The sequence below is a fragment of the Emydura macquarii genome, unplaced genomic scaffold (assembly GCF_026122565.2).
Source record: "Emydura macquarii macquarii isolate MOO-44397 ecotype Brisbane River unplaced genomic scaffold, CSIRO-AGI_Emac_v2 contig_2319, whole genome shotgun sequence".
NCBI lineage: Eukaryota > Metazoa > Chordata > Testudines > Chelidae > Emydura > Emydura macquarii.
The window spans coordinates 19,265-33,800 of NW_027132456.1; the positions used below are offsets into that span (position 1 = coordinate 19,265).

Consider the following 14,536-nt stretch of genomic DNA (forward strand, 5'->3'; position numbering starts at 1 on the left):
GGAGCATGGAAAAGGGTTCTATGGACAGGCTGCATTTTCTCTATTTAATCCCATCTTTTTCTTATTACTGTTTGTGTTGTAGGGCACAGGGGCCCCATTAATGGACCGGGACCCCACTGGGCTAAGTATCGTACAAACACAAAACTAACCTGCCCCATGAAGCTGACAATTTAAGTGTAGGACAAGAGACATCAGACAGAGACAGACACACAGGGGAGCACAAGGAAACCCTGAGACGACACTGGTCAGCAAGATGGGCAGTGGTCTCGGCACGCCAGCTGCTTCACCGTCGTCATGTTTTTTGAAGGCCTCATCGTCTGCTACGACTCACATTCCATTGTAGATCTCGGCTGCCGTTCCTTAGTTCTCCAGCAGCACCAGCTTTGTCCATGTTGTTTCCCAAGGTGAGTTAGAATATGACCATCCAAGATGGATGCCTAATGTTCATGGCCCTGCCACATTCACGCTTCATTTTAATAAATGTCCTGGTCCTAGCATTTAAAAACCTTGAATTTCACAGTTTCCGGTATTTAAATCTTAAATGTCATGATGTTATAACAAAGCATAAATATATATTTTAAAACAGCAAAATATAGCCATGTAAAGCCCATGATGGCCCCCTGCAAAAGTGCTGACTCCCTCCATACCATGCTGCCCTTACCTGTGTGCTGCTGGTGTTGGCGTTGCCTTCAGAGTTGGGCGCCCAGCCAGCAGCCCCCGCTGTCCAGCCGCCCAGCTCAGAAGGCAGCACAGAAACACCCCTCTCCCCAATAGCCTTGTGACCCCCTTTTTGGGTCAGGACCCTCAGTTTGCATAACGCTGATTAGTACAGGGTGAAAGTACACAAAAGACCAGATTTCGTGAGGCAGGCAAGATTTCATAGTCAGTGACGTGTTTTTCACGATCCAGTATGGCTGTTCTTATGTAGGGCCCTACTAATGCTGGAACTGGGATCCTCACAATATACATATTACACACTGAATAATAATCATCTAAATTGAGTAGATGAAAAATAAGAACAACCATTTCTCCTTCACTAAATTGCTTCCCCAGAGCCACATGGCTGGAGTCACATGAATCTGTGATCTCCGAAAATCTCTAAAACAAGGTTCCCCAAGAAGGCATGGAGGCTGGAACCATCGTCCTGCCCCACCCTGGCCAGCTATGCCCAGAGGATTAACCCTAGGGTAGGCAGGAGATGGTACGGCTTCCTGCCTTCATTCAGTCAGGGTTTCCATTCAGAAAGAACTTAGCATAAGAACACAAGAATGGTCTCACTGGGTCAGACCAATGGTCCATCGGGCCCAGTGTCCTGTCTGCCGACAGTGGCCAATGCCAGGTGCGTCAGAGGGAATGAACAGAACAAGCAATCATCCAGTGATCCATCCCCTGTTGTCTACTCTCTGCTTATGGCAAACAGAGGCTAGGGACACTTCAGAGCATGGTTTTGCATCCCTGTCCATTCTGACTAATTGTCATTGATAGACCTATCCTCCATGAACTTATCTAGTTCTTTTTTTAACCCTGTTATAGTCTTGGCCTTCACAACTTCCTCTGGCAAGGAGTTCCACAGGTTAACTGTGCATTGTGTGAAGAAATGCTTCTTATTGTTTCTTTAAACCACTACCTATTAATTTCATTTGGTGACCCTTAGTTCTTGTGTTATGAAAAAGAGTAAATAACACTTCCTTATTTACTTTCTCCACACCAGTCATGATTTTATAAACCTCTATCATATCCCCCCCATTGTCTTTTTTCTAAGCTGAAAAGTCCCAGTTTTATTAATCTCTCCTCAGACAGAAGCTGTTCCATGCCCCTAATCATTTTGTTGCCTTCTTCTGTACCTTTTCCAATTTCAATATATCTTTTTTGAGGGAGGACAACCACATCTGCATGCAGTATTCAAGATGTGGTCGTACCATGGATTTATAAAGAGGCAATATGATATTTTCTGTCTTATTATACATCCTTCTCTTAATGATTCCCAACATTCAGTTCTCTTTTTTGACTGTCGCTGCACATTGAGTGGCTGTTTTCAGAGAACTGTCCACAATGACTCCAAGATCTGTTGCTTGAGTGGAAATGGCTAATGTACATCCCAGTATTTTATATGTATATCTGGGATTCTGTTTTCCAATGTGCGTTACTTTGCATTTATCAACATTGAATGTCAGCTGCCAGTTTTTTGCCCAGTCACCCAGTTTTGTGAGATCCTTTGTAACTCTTCTCAGTCTGCTTTGGACTTAGCTATCTTGAGTAGTTTTGTATCATCTGCCACAATGACTCCAAGTTCTGTTGCTTCAGGTGTTCAATTAAATGGGGTGGAGCCATGCTCCCTCCTGTTGTAGTCTGTTTCAACTTGCTAGAACAACTGGGCTTGTGACCTGTGGGCCTGTCCTCATTGGTCAGCCAAGCCCCCTGCGGACGTGCTTCCTATAGTGAACTGTTGCCTTTAAACAACCCCTGTAGTGGAATTTATTCTTGAATGGGTGAGAGATAGCTATTAACAATGTCTGGCCATGCCATTATTGTGCGTAACAGGCTATGTGTGGGAGTTTCCCATCTTGCAACATGTTCTAATAGCATGTTCAACAACCTTTCATAACTTCACACACGTACAACCCAACAAGTTATTAATGTTTAGCAGATCAAGACTTTTAAAATAATACCAAACATGGCCTACCTTGTACAGAACATATCTTATCATAATTACTTGTCATTGGTGAATGTGGGGTTTCTGGATTGTTGCTATCAGACACGGGGTGTCACAATTATGTAGCTACAGTTTCTACAGGGGCCTCCATAGAGCCCCCAAAACACAAGCTGCTTCTGTCATGGCTGAATTAGCACATTCCTCTGGCAGCACTATCTGTTTAGCTGGCTGTGACCTCCCCACGCCCAGCTGAGAAGGAGTTCTGAGTGCCTTGCACTACTGCATCTCTTATCTCGATGCATATTCCACTGCTGAGCTATTGTAGCCTGTAGTTTCTAAAGGAACACATGTAGCTAGGAAGGTAGGACGCAACCCAGGGGAGGCTGATCTAGAGTAGCAGCCAGAAGGGACTGCGCTAACCCTCACCTCTCTCCTTTTGGGCCCTGTACCAGGGATCCGGTGGAGAGGAAGGCTCTGGGTCCCCCTGCCCTTCCTTCTTCTCCCAGCTGCCTGAAAGATCCCGGAGGAATCTGGGGAAAGGACGAATTGTGACTAGGCTGTTAGACCCCATGGACTTCCCAGAAGAACTGACCCAATACGTGGAGAGATTATTTGGCTGCATCCTCCCCACTAGGCCTGCTGGTCCCTGAATGAAGCCCACTAGAAAGTGGTGGAGAATGCAGGCACCTAGAAAAAGGAGAGTGAGCTAGAGATGGATTTGGACAAGCTGCTGAAATGGGTTAGAGACCAGCAGCAGCAAGGACTTTTCAGCGAATGAGCAGCCCCCAGCAAGGAAAGCAACAGGATTGGTGCAGCAGATGGGGACACTGTTTCCGCCCCCGAGGACGTTGGGAGTTCAGCTGGGAGCGGCAGAGACCCAGCCCTGAGTCCTCCATTGATGCTAACAAAAATGGGGCCAGAGGATGGTCCAGAGGTATTCCTGGACCTTTGACAGGGTTACCATGGCAGCTAGCTGGCCTCCAGAGAGCTGGGGCTCTCTGTTAGCATCCTACTTGACAGGAGTGGCCTAGGATGTGTATTGGGGTCTCAGCATGATGGCAGCACAAGACCATCCTTGACTTGACCCTTGAACCTTGAGTTGTAATACAGGAGGAACATCCCTCTTTTTGTGACCATGGTTCTGTATGCCAACAAAACCCTCTCCTCCTCTCCTTCTTTTTAATATCTTTAATTATACCTGTAGGCGCCCCCCCAGTATCACCCCTTCTAATATATGGTCATATTCTGTTTTCGGGGATCTGGGCCTGGGGTTTTGGCACAACCCCTTTTGTACTGCATGGGACGGGCAGGGAGTGGGGTCACATCTTGGCCGTGGTTAGTTTATGGCCATATGTTTCTTTTAACACCTTTATTTACTTTTTCAGCCGGTTGCTTGGCTTTGCTCTGGCGTCTGTCTTGAAGAGGAGTCAGAGCTTCTCCTTACTTGTGCATTTATATATTAAACCTTTAGTACGCCTTGAAACACTTTAACTTGCATCCCTTATCTTTTCACAGTAATAAAGAACAACCCATCTAATTGCAAACAGGCAAAAGGAACACACTATGTCTTTGTTCTTTGCTAACATGTGTAGCTCAGAGACTTTGACTTTCAGGCAGGCCCAGGGGCCCAGAATCCCATCTCAGGCAAGTACACAGGCCTAAATATTTATATGAACTTACGTTACATACTTATATCCTAACATCACCCACCATCCATCTTACTGTAAGAGGTTTACTGCAGAATCCATCACACTAGCCTCCTCTTGAGATGTATATTATAGAATGTTTTACAAAGTTTAAACTTGGTGTATGTAAGAGAGCACTATGACTGCTCTGAGCTCCAGTATGAAACTGGAGATAAGTCAGTTGAGTGTCTCTGGGTTAAGCTTAGAAGCAAGAACAATAAGGGTGACGTCATGGTGGGTGCCTGTTACAGACCACCAGACCAGGAGGACGAGGTAGATGAGGCTTTCTTCAGTCAACTAGGGAAAGTTTCCAGCTCACAGGACCTGATTCTCATGGGGAACTTCAATCACCCTGACATCTGCTGGAAGAGCAATACAGCAGAGCACAAACAATCGAGGACGTTTTTGGAGAGTGTCGCTGACAATTTCCTGGTGCAAGTGCTGGAGCAACCAACTAGAGAAGGGGCCGTGCTTCTCTTGACCTGCTGCTCACAAACAGGGAAGATCTGGTAGGGGAAGTAGAAGTGGGTGGCAACCTAGGCAGCAGTGACCATGAGATGGTCGAGTTCAGGATCCTGACGAAAGGAAGAAAGGAGAACAGCAGGATACGGACCATGGACTTCAGAGATGCGGACTTTGACTCCCTCAGGGAACTGATGGGCAGGATTCCCTGGGAAGCTAATATGAGGGGGAAAGGAACCCAAGAGAGCTGGCTGCATTTTAAAGAGACCCTATTGAGGGCACAAGAGCAAACCATCCCGATGTGCAGAAGGAATAGCAAATATGGTAGGCGTCCAGTTTGGCTTAACAAAGATGTCCTTGGCGAACTTAAACACAAAAAAGAAGCTTACAAGAGGAAGCTTGGTCAGATGACTAGGGAGGATTATAAAAATACTGCTCGAACGTGCAGGAATGAAATCAGGAAGGCCAAAGCACAATTGGAGTTGCAGCTAGCAAGGGAAGTGAAGGGGAACAAGAAGGGTTTCTACAGGCATGTTGCCAACAAGAGGAAGATTCGGGAAAGTGTGGGCCCCTTAGAGAATGAGGGAGGCGACCTAGTGACGGAGGATGTGGAGAAAGCTGAGGTAATCAATGCCTTTTTTGCCTCTGTCTTCACAGACAAGATCAGTTCCCAGACTACTGTACTGGGTGGCACAGAATGGGAAGGAGGTGAACATCCCACAGTGCTGAAGGACCAGGTCCAAGACTATTTAGAAGGATTGGACATTCACAAGTCCATGGGGCCGGAAGCAATGCACCCGAGGGTGCTGAGAGAGTTGGCTGGGGTGATTTCAGAGCCATTGGCTATTGTCTTTGAAAGCTCGTGGCAACAGGGGGAGGTCCCTGAGGACTGGAAAAAAGCAAATATAGTGCCCATCTTCAAAAAAGGGAGGAAAGAGGATCCAGGGAACTACAGACCGGTCAGCCTTACCTCAATCCCTGGAAAAATCATGGAACAGGTCCTTAAGGAATCCATTTTAAGGCACCTGGAAGAGAGGAAGGTGATCAGGAACAGTCAACACGGATTCACCATGGGAAAGTCATGCCTGACCAACCTGATTGCTTTCTATGATGAGGTGACTGGCTCTGTGGATGTAGGGAAGGTGGTGGATGTGATATACCTTGACTTTAGCAAAGCTTTTGATACTGTCTCGCACAGTATTCTTATCAGCAAGTTAAAGAAGTATGGGTTGGATGAATGGACTATAAAACGGATAGAGAACTGGCTAGAGCATAGGGCTCAACGAGTAGTGATCAATGGCTCCATGTCTAGCTGGCAACCGGTCACAAGCGGAGTTCCCCAGGGGTCGATCCTGGGGCCAGTTTTGTTCAACATCTTTATTAATGATCTGGAGGATGGGGTAGATTGCACCCTCAGCAAGTTTGCGGACGACACTAAGCTGGGGGGAGTGGTAGATACCCTGCAAGGTAGGGATAGGATACAGAGTGACCTAAACAAACTGGAGGATTGGGCCAAAAGAAATCTAATGAGGTTCAACAAAGAAAAGTGCAGAGTCATAGAATCATAGAATCATAGAATATTAGAGTTGGAAGGGACCTCAGGAGGTCATCTAGTCCAACCCCCTGCTCAAAGCAGGACTAACCTCAGCTATATCATCCCAGCCAGGGCTTTGTCAAGCCTCAGCTTAAAAACCTCTAAGGATGGAGATTCCACCACCTCCCTAGGTAACCTATTCCAGTGCTTCACCACCCTCCTAGTAAAAAACTTTTTCCTAATGTCCAACCTAGACCTCCCCCACTGCAACTTGAGACCATTGCTCCTTGTTCTGTCATCTGCCACCACCGAGAACAGCCTAGCCCCATCCTCCCTGGAACCCCCTTTCAGGTAGTTAAAGGCCGCTATCAAATCTCCCCTCATTCTTCTCTTTTGCAAACTAAACAAACCCAGTTCCCTCAGCCTCTCCTCATAAGTCCTGTGCTCCAGCCCCCTAATCATTTTTGTTGCCCTCCGCTGCACTCTCTCCAACTTGTCTACATCCTTTTTGTAGTGGGGGGCCCAAAACTGGACACAATATTCTAAATGCGGCCTCCATCTCCATATCTCTGCTCTGAGAACCTCCTCAGATGCTCAATTTCCTGCTCAGCAACGTCTGTAAGGCAAAAACCTGCAGTGGGCTCTCTCCGCAGGCGAACTCCCAGGCAAACTCCCTCCTTCTCCTTCTGTTAGCCGCCCCTCTGTTCGTCAGCAGTGTGCCCTGGTTGTCAAGAAGGCTAATGGCATATTGGGCTGCATTAGGAGGGGCATTGCTAGCAGGTCACGGGAAGTGATTATTCCCCTCTATTCGGCATTGGTGAGGCCGCATTTAGAATATTGTGTCCAGTTTTGGGCCCCCCACTACAAAAAGGATGTGGACAAGTTGGAGAGAGTCCAGCAGAGGGCAACAAAAATGATTAGGGGGCTGGAGCACTAGACTTATGAGGAGAGGCTGAGGGAACTGGGCTTGTTTAGTCTGCAAAAGAGAAGAATGAGGGGGGATTTGATAGCGGCCTTTAACTACCTGAAAGGGGGTTCCAGGGAGGATGGGGCTAGGCTGTTCTCGGTGGTGGCAGATGACAGAACAAGGAGCAATGGTCTCAAGTTGCAGTGGGGGAGGTCTAGGTTGGACATTAGGAAAAAGTTTTTCACTAGGAGGGTGGTGAAGCACTGGAATGGGTTACCTAGGGAGGTGGTGGAATCTCCATCCTTAGAGATTTTTAAGCTGAGGCTTGACAAAGCCCTGGTTGGGATGATATAGCTGAGGTTAGTCCTGCTTTGAGCAGGGGGTTGGACTAGATGACCTCCTGAGGTCCCTTCCAACTCTAATATTCTGTGGTTCTATGATTCTAAGATGTAGGAAGACACAGGCTGGATGTGAGAGTCCAAGGAAAGGACTGAGCCAAAGGTGACACCAAGCCTGTGGGTCCAAACAACCAGAAGGATGGAAGTGCTGTTCACAGAAATGTAAAAAGCATAAGGCAGTGTTTCCCAAACTGTGGGTTGCAACCTGCTGTGCTCAATGCTCAGCACCCTCTATGGAGAAAGCCAGGCTCCTCCCCCTGGTGCTGGGATCACTGCGCCCCACCGCCCAGGGATAAAAACAACATGAGGCAGACAGCTGGACCTCCTCCCAATCTGCAGCCGAGCACTGGCCACTCCACTCCTCTGCCCTGGCTCCCCTCAAGTGCCATCCCTGAGTACTCGCTAGTTCCACCTACCCCTCTGCGCCCCCTGCAGCCCCCCCATCCTGCTTGACTGCCCTGTGCCACCCCTCGCCACTGCAAAGGTCTGCCCCCCCCCGCAGCCCAGGTCATGTGGATCAGCTGTATATCAGTCTTGCAGCAGGTGATGGCAATGCTTTTTTTTGCATCCGTCTTCACAGACAAGGTCAGCTACTGCACTGGGCAGCACAGAATGGGGAGGAGGTGAGCAGCCCTCAGTGCTGGAAGAACAGGTTCAGGACTATTTAGAAAGGCTGGACATGCACAAGTCCATGGGGCCAGATGCAATGTATCTGAGGGAGTTGGCTGATGTGATTGCAGAGCCATTGGCCATTATCTTTGAAAACTCGTGGTGATTGAGGGAGGTCTTGGATGATTGGAAAAAAGCAAATATAGCACCCAGCTTCAAAAAAGGGAAGAAGGAGGAACTGGGGACCTAAAAACCAGTCAGCTTCACCTCAGTCCCCAGAAAAATGATGGAGCAGGTCCTCAAAGAATCCATTTTGAAGCACTTGGAAGAGAGGAAGATGATCAAGAACAGTCAACACGGATTCACCAAGGGCAAGTCATTCCTGACCAACCTGATTGCCTTCCATGATGAAATCACTGGCTCTGTGGATATGGGGAGAGTGATGGATGTGATATACCTTGACTTTAACAAAGCTTTTGATATGGTCTCCCACATAATTCTTGCCAGCAAGTTAAAGAAGTATGGGTTGGATGAATGGAAAATAAGGTAGATAGAAAGTTGGCTAGCTCATTAGGCTCAGTGGGTAGCGATCAATGGCTCGATGTCTAGTTGGCAGCCAGCACCAAGCGGAGTGTCCCAGGGGTTGGTCCTGGAGTCAGTTTTGTTCAACATCTTCATTAATGATCTGGAGGATGGAGTGGATTACACCCTCAGCAAGTTAGCAGATGACACTAAGCTAGGGGGAGTGGGAGATACACTAGAGGGTAGGAATAGGACACAGAGTGACCTAAAGAAATTGAAAGATTGGGCCAAAAGAAATCTGATGAGGTTCAACAAGGTCAAGTGCAGAGTCGTGTACTGAGGACGGAAGAATCCCATGCACAGCTACAGACTGCGGACCAACTAGCTAGGCAGAAGTTCGGCAGAGAAGGACTGGAGGGTTACAGTGGACAAGAAGCTAGAGATGAGTCAACAGTGTTCCCTTTTTGCCACGAAGGTTAATGGCATATTGGGCTTCATTAGTAGGAGCATTGCCAGCAGATCAAAGGAAGTGATTATTCTCCTCTGTTCGGCATTGGTGAGGCCACATTTGGAGTATTGTGTCCAGTTTTGGGCCTCCCAGTACAGGAAGGGTGTGGACAAATTGGAGAGAGTCACGCAGAGGGCAACGAAGATGATTAGAGATCTGGGGCACAAGACTTATGAGGTGAGGCTGAGGGAACTGGGCTTATCAGTCTGCAGATCAGAAGAGTGGGGGGATTTGATGGCAGCCTTTAACTACCTGAAGAGGAGTTCCATGGAGAATGGAGCTAGGCTGTTCTCAGTGGTGGCAGATGAAAGAAGAAGGAGCAACAGTCTCAAGTTGCAGTGGGGGAGGTCTAGGTTGGATATTAGGAAAAACTTTTTCACTAAGAGTGGTGAAGCACTGGAATGTGTTACCTAGGGAGGTGGTGGAATCTCCATCCTTAGAGGTTTTTAAGGTGCAACTTGACAAAGCCCTGGCTGGGATGATTTAGTTGGGGTTGGTCTTGCTCTGAGCAGGGGTTGGACTAGATGTCCCCATGGGATCCCTTCCAACTCTAATGTCCTATGTTTCTATGATTTATTTATTGTACACTGTCTGTGTGACAAACTGCAATCCCATGCACTACTGAGCACCATATTGTATCAAGTATCACAGAAGTTTTGCTGAATTCTAGCTATCACTGGCTGCTCTAATTTACACTGGGGGTTGAAATGCCCCTGGTAGCTCCCAAAATTGAGGAGCCACAAATATGGAATAAGAATCTTGGTCCCTTTCTCCCCTCTTCCCTCTCAGGTGATCCTAGTTCAACTGGACTCAGGAATCTGAACTTGATTAATTATTTAAAGGTCATTAGCTTAAAGAATTTTGATTTTCAAGTTTTCCAAAAAAAACCCCCAACATTCAACTTGCTTGGTCTCAGTTCAAAGTAAAGTTCAATAATGCAGATAAAAGGGGATTATAACTAGGCGAAATTTCAACCTTACTTAGCAAAAACAACGAGACTTCTGTGGCACTTTAAAGACTAACAAATTTAATTTTAGCAGGCATAAGCTTTCATGAGGCTCAGCTCACTTCCTCAGATGCAGTAGGTAGAAATGAGAGACATAGGAGCATCATATAAATATACAAGTGCATAGAGAACAAAGGGGGAGGTGGATGAAAGTTGGGTACTTGGGGCCTAATGACAGTCATTGAGTAGGAGGTGAGAATGGGTGAGCAAAGTAATTTACCTTCAGTAGTGAGAGAGTCACTCCAAGTCTCTGTTTAAACCCAGTTTGAATGTGTCAAGTTTGCAGATCATTTCTAACTCAGCAGTTTCTCTTTGAAGTCTGTTTTTGGAGTTATTTTGGAGAAGTACAGCAACTTTCAGGGCAGAGACAGAATGCCCTGGGGAATTAAAGTGTTCTCCCACTGGTTTATGGATGTTGTTATTTTTATGTCTGATTTGTGTCCATTTATCCTTGTGCGTAGTGATAGTCCAGTTTGGCCAATGTACATGGCAGAGGGGCATTGCTGGCACATGATGGCATATACAACATTAGCGGATGTGCAGGTGAATGAGCCCCTTATGGTGTGATTGATGTGCTTAGGACCAGTGATGTTGTCACTAGAGTCGATGTGTGAGCAGAGCTGACAGCAGGGTTTGTTGCAGGGATAGGTTCCTGGGTTGGACTTTTTGTAGGGTGTGTGGTTGCTGGTGAGTATTTGCTTCAGGTTGGGGGGCTGTCTGTAAGCCAGGATGGGTCTGCCGCCCACTGCCTGAGCGAGAGATGGATCATCTGCTAGGATAGGTTGTAGATCCTTAATGATGTGTTGGAGAGGTTTTAGCTGGGGGCTGTAGGTGATGGCCAGTGGTGTTCTGTTGTTTTCTTTGTTGGGTCTGTCCTGTAGTAGGTGACTTCTGGATACCCGTCTGGCTCTGTCAATTTGTTTCCTCACTTCTCCAGGTGGGTATTGTACTTTTAGGAATGTTTCATAGAGATTCTGTAGGTGTTTGCCTCTGTCTGAGGGATCGGAGCATGTTAGTCTTTGTTAGTCTTTAAAGCGCCACAGAACTCTCGTTGTTTTTGCTGTATACAGATTAACATGGCTATCCCTCTGACACCTTACCTGGGGCATTTGCTAACAAGAATTCTATAGCTCTAAACAGAGATGACCTCAGTGAAGGAACTATTCCCAAGAGCAGCAAAACCTGATTCTTCAGAGAGCAGAAATCCAAGCCCCAAGCAATGGAAACAGTAAGAAGGCTGTTGAGGGTATAGTTTCAGCCTTAGCTTACCAAAGGGATCTCACTAAACAGGATGGCTGGGCAAGAAAATGGCTGATGAAATGCAATATTGATAAATGCAAAGTAATGCATATTGGAAAACACAATCCCAACTATAGATACAAAATGATAGGGTCTAAATTGGCCATTACCATGCAAGAAAAATCTTGTTGTCGTGGATAGTTCTCTGTAAACATCCACTCAATGTGCAGTGGCAGTCAAAAAAGTTAATAGTATGTTAGGAATCATTAGGAAAAGGATAGGTAAAACAGAAATTATAATGCCACTATATAAGTCCACGGTATGCCTACAGCTGAATACCGCATGCAGCACGAATTGCCCCATCTCTAAAAAGATATATTAGAATTGAAAAAGTACACAGAAGGCAAAAAAATAATTAGGGATATGGAACAGCTTCCATATGAGGAGAGATTAAAAGAACGGGAATTGTTCAATTTAGAAAAGAGACGACTAAAGGGGAATATGATAGAGATCTGTAACATCGTGACTGGTGTGGAGAAAGTGAATAAAGAAGTGTTATTTACTCCTTCACATAACACAAGACTTAGGGGGCAACCAATGAAATGAATAGGCAGCAGGTTTAACACAAACGAAAGGAAGTACTTCTTCACACAACGCACTGTCAGACAGTGGAATTCAGTGCCATGGAATTCATATGCCATAGCGTAACTGGGTTCAAAACAAGAATTAGGTAAGTTCCAGTAGGATAGGCTCATCAATGGCTATTAGCCAAGATGGTCATAGATGCAACCTCATGCTTTGGGTGCACCAAAATTTCCAGCTGCCAGAAGCTGGGAATGGGCAGCAGGCGACGGGTTACTTATTATTTGCACTGCTCTGTTCATTCCATCTGAAGCATCTGGCACCGGCCACTGCCAGAGACAGGATACAGGGCGAGATGGACCATTGGTGTGACCCAGTGGGGCTGATCTTATGTTCTTAATTCTACTTTCTGTATTTATTATCTGCATTTGAATTTCAGATAATGTGAGCAATCCAGGGCTCAGTGCGAGCAGCGACGTGAGTGATACTGTGAAGACGCTCCCTCCTACCAGCCCTCCTGGGAAGCCTGAAACAGCTAAAGTAGCACCATCTGCCATAACCCTCACCTGGGAGAGTCCAACTGTTACTGGAGACGGAGTTGTTATAAAGGAGTATAAGGTGGAATACAAAGAAAAGGCTGACGGTGCAAGGCAAAAAGAGAAAGACAAATGGCTGGAACGAAGGACAGAAAAGAGAACAAAGTTCTGTAACGTTGATGGACTGATGCCTGAGAAGCCCTACAGATTCTGAGTGTTGGCTGTGTGTGCGGATGGGTCTGTGAGTGACCCAAGTGAGGAGACTCTGATTTCAACACCAAAGAGGAAAGAATCAAAGAAGCAGCCACATGATTCCCTTAAACAGGGCACAGTGACAAGAGATGAGCAACCTACAACATCTCCAGCAAAATCACAGACAAGTGCACAAGATTTTGTGAAGCAAGGATCTCTGATAACTGAAGGGTCACCATCAGTTTATACCCTTCCATTAAAGAAGAGAACATTAGGTCCTAATGTATCTTACATAAAGAACAGGCTGGGAAAACAGAACCTGCTGGTCCCTAACAAAGTCATTATGGTGATGGGAGCAACTGGGTCAGGAAAGACTACACTCATCAATGGGATGATCAACTATGTCCTGGGTGTGCAATGGGAAGATGAATTCAGGTTCAAACTAATCCATGAAATTACAAACAGAAGCCAAGCCCAGAGCCAGACATCTGAAGTGACTGCCTATGAGGTCAACTACAAAGAGGGCTTCCAAGTCCCCTACTCCCTGACTGTAATAGACACCCCAGGGTTTGGTGATACCAGAGGGATAGACCATGACAAAGAGATAACCAGGCAGATCCGAGAGGTTTTCTCCACCCCAGAGGCCATTGATCACATAGACGCTGTCTGCGTCGTAGTTCAGTCCTCACTCGCTCGTTTGACACATGCCCAGAAGTACGTGTTTGACTCAGTGCTCTCCATTTTTGGGAAGGATATAAAGGACAATATACAAATCCTGATCACCTTTGCAGATGGACAGACACCCCCTGTTCTGGAGGCCATTAAAGAGTCTGATGTGTCATGTTCTAAAGATGGTCAGGGCATGCCCATTCATTTCACATTTAATAACTCTGCACTGTTTGCTAGCAACGCTGGAACTGCTGCCGGCAGTTTTACTTTTGATGAAATGTTCTGGAAAATGGGAGCGATGAGCATGAAGACATTTTTTGACTCTCTAGGTAAATTAGAAACAAAAAGCTTAACATTGACGAAGGAAGTTCTCAGAGAACGGCAGGAGCTGCAGACGGCTGTGGAAGGCCTGCAGCCACAAATCAAAGCTGGTCTGATGAAGCTAGAGGAACTGAGAAAGACCCAGCGAGCTCTGGAACAGCACAGGGATGATATGGAAGCCAATAAAGACTTTGAGTATGAGGTAGAGAAAACAGTGCCAATAAAGCTAGAGATTACTGGACAGTATATAACAAACTGTCAGCTGTGTCATTACACCTGCCACTACCCCTGTGCTATTCCTGATGATAGAGACAAGCACAAGTGTAGTGCTATGGACAGGTCTGGACATTGCACTGTTTGTCCAGGTAAATGTTACTAGAACAGTCACTTCAATCAAAAGTACAGGTGGGATTATAAAGTAGTAAAAGAGAAACAAAACCTATGCACAACTGAAGGAAAAGTATGAGAAGGCATCTGGAGAGGTGATGACGACTGAGAAGATATTTGAGCAGCTTTTTCAGGAATATGCTGTGGTGGAAGAGATAGCGCTAGAGATAATTGAAAGATCATCTCGCAGCCTCCAACGCCTCCAAGAAATTGCCTTAAAACCAAACCCACTGTCCACTCCAGAACATATTGACCTGCTGATCCTGTCAGAAGAACAGGAAGCAAAGCCTGGATACCAGGAACGCATAAAATCACTGAGTAAAGTG

At 46.3% G+C, this 14,536-nt stretch overlaps 1 protein-coding gene across 1 annotated transcript; it reads left to right on the top strand.

Moving 5' to 3' along the window:
• The first annotated feature begins 294 nt into the window (after positions 1–294).
• On the top strand, positions 295–14,202 carry LOC137161517 (uncharacterized). Its single transcript, XM_067560832.1, has 2 exons — positions 295–404; positions 13,137–14,202. Exons 1-2 carry the CDS (start codon positions 295–297, stop codon positions 14,200–14,202), a joined length of 1,176 nt encoding a protein of 391 aa, XP_067416933.1.
• The last annotated feature ends 334 nt before the right edge of the window (positions 14,203–14,536 follow it).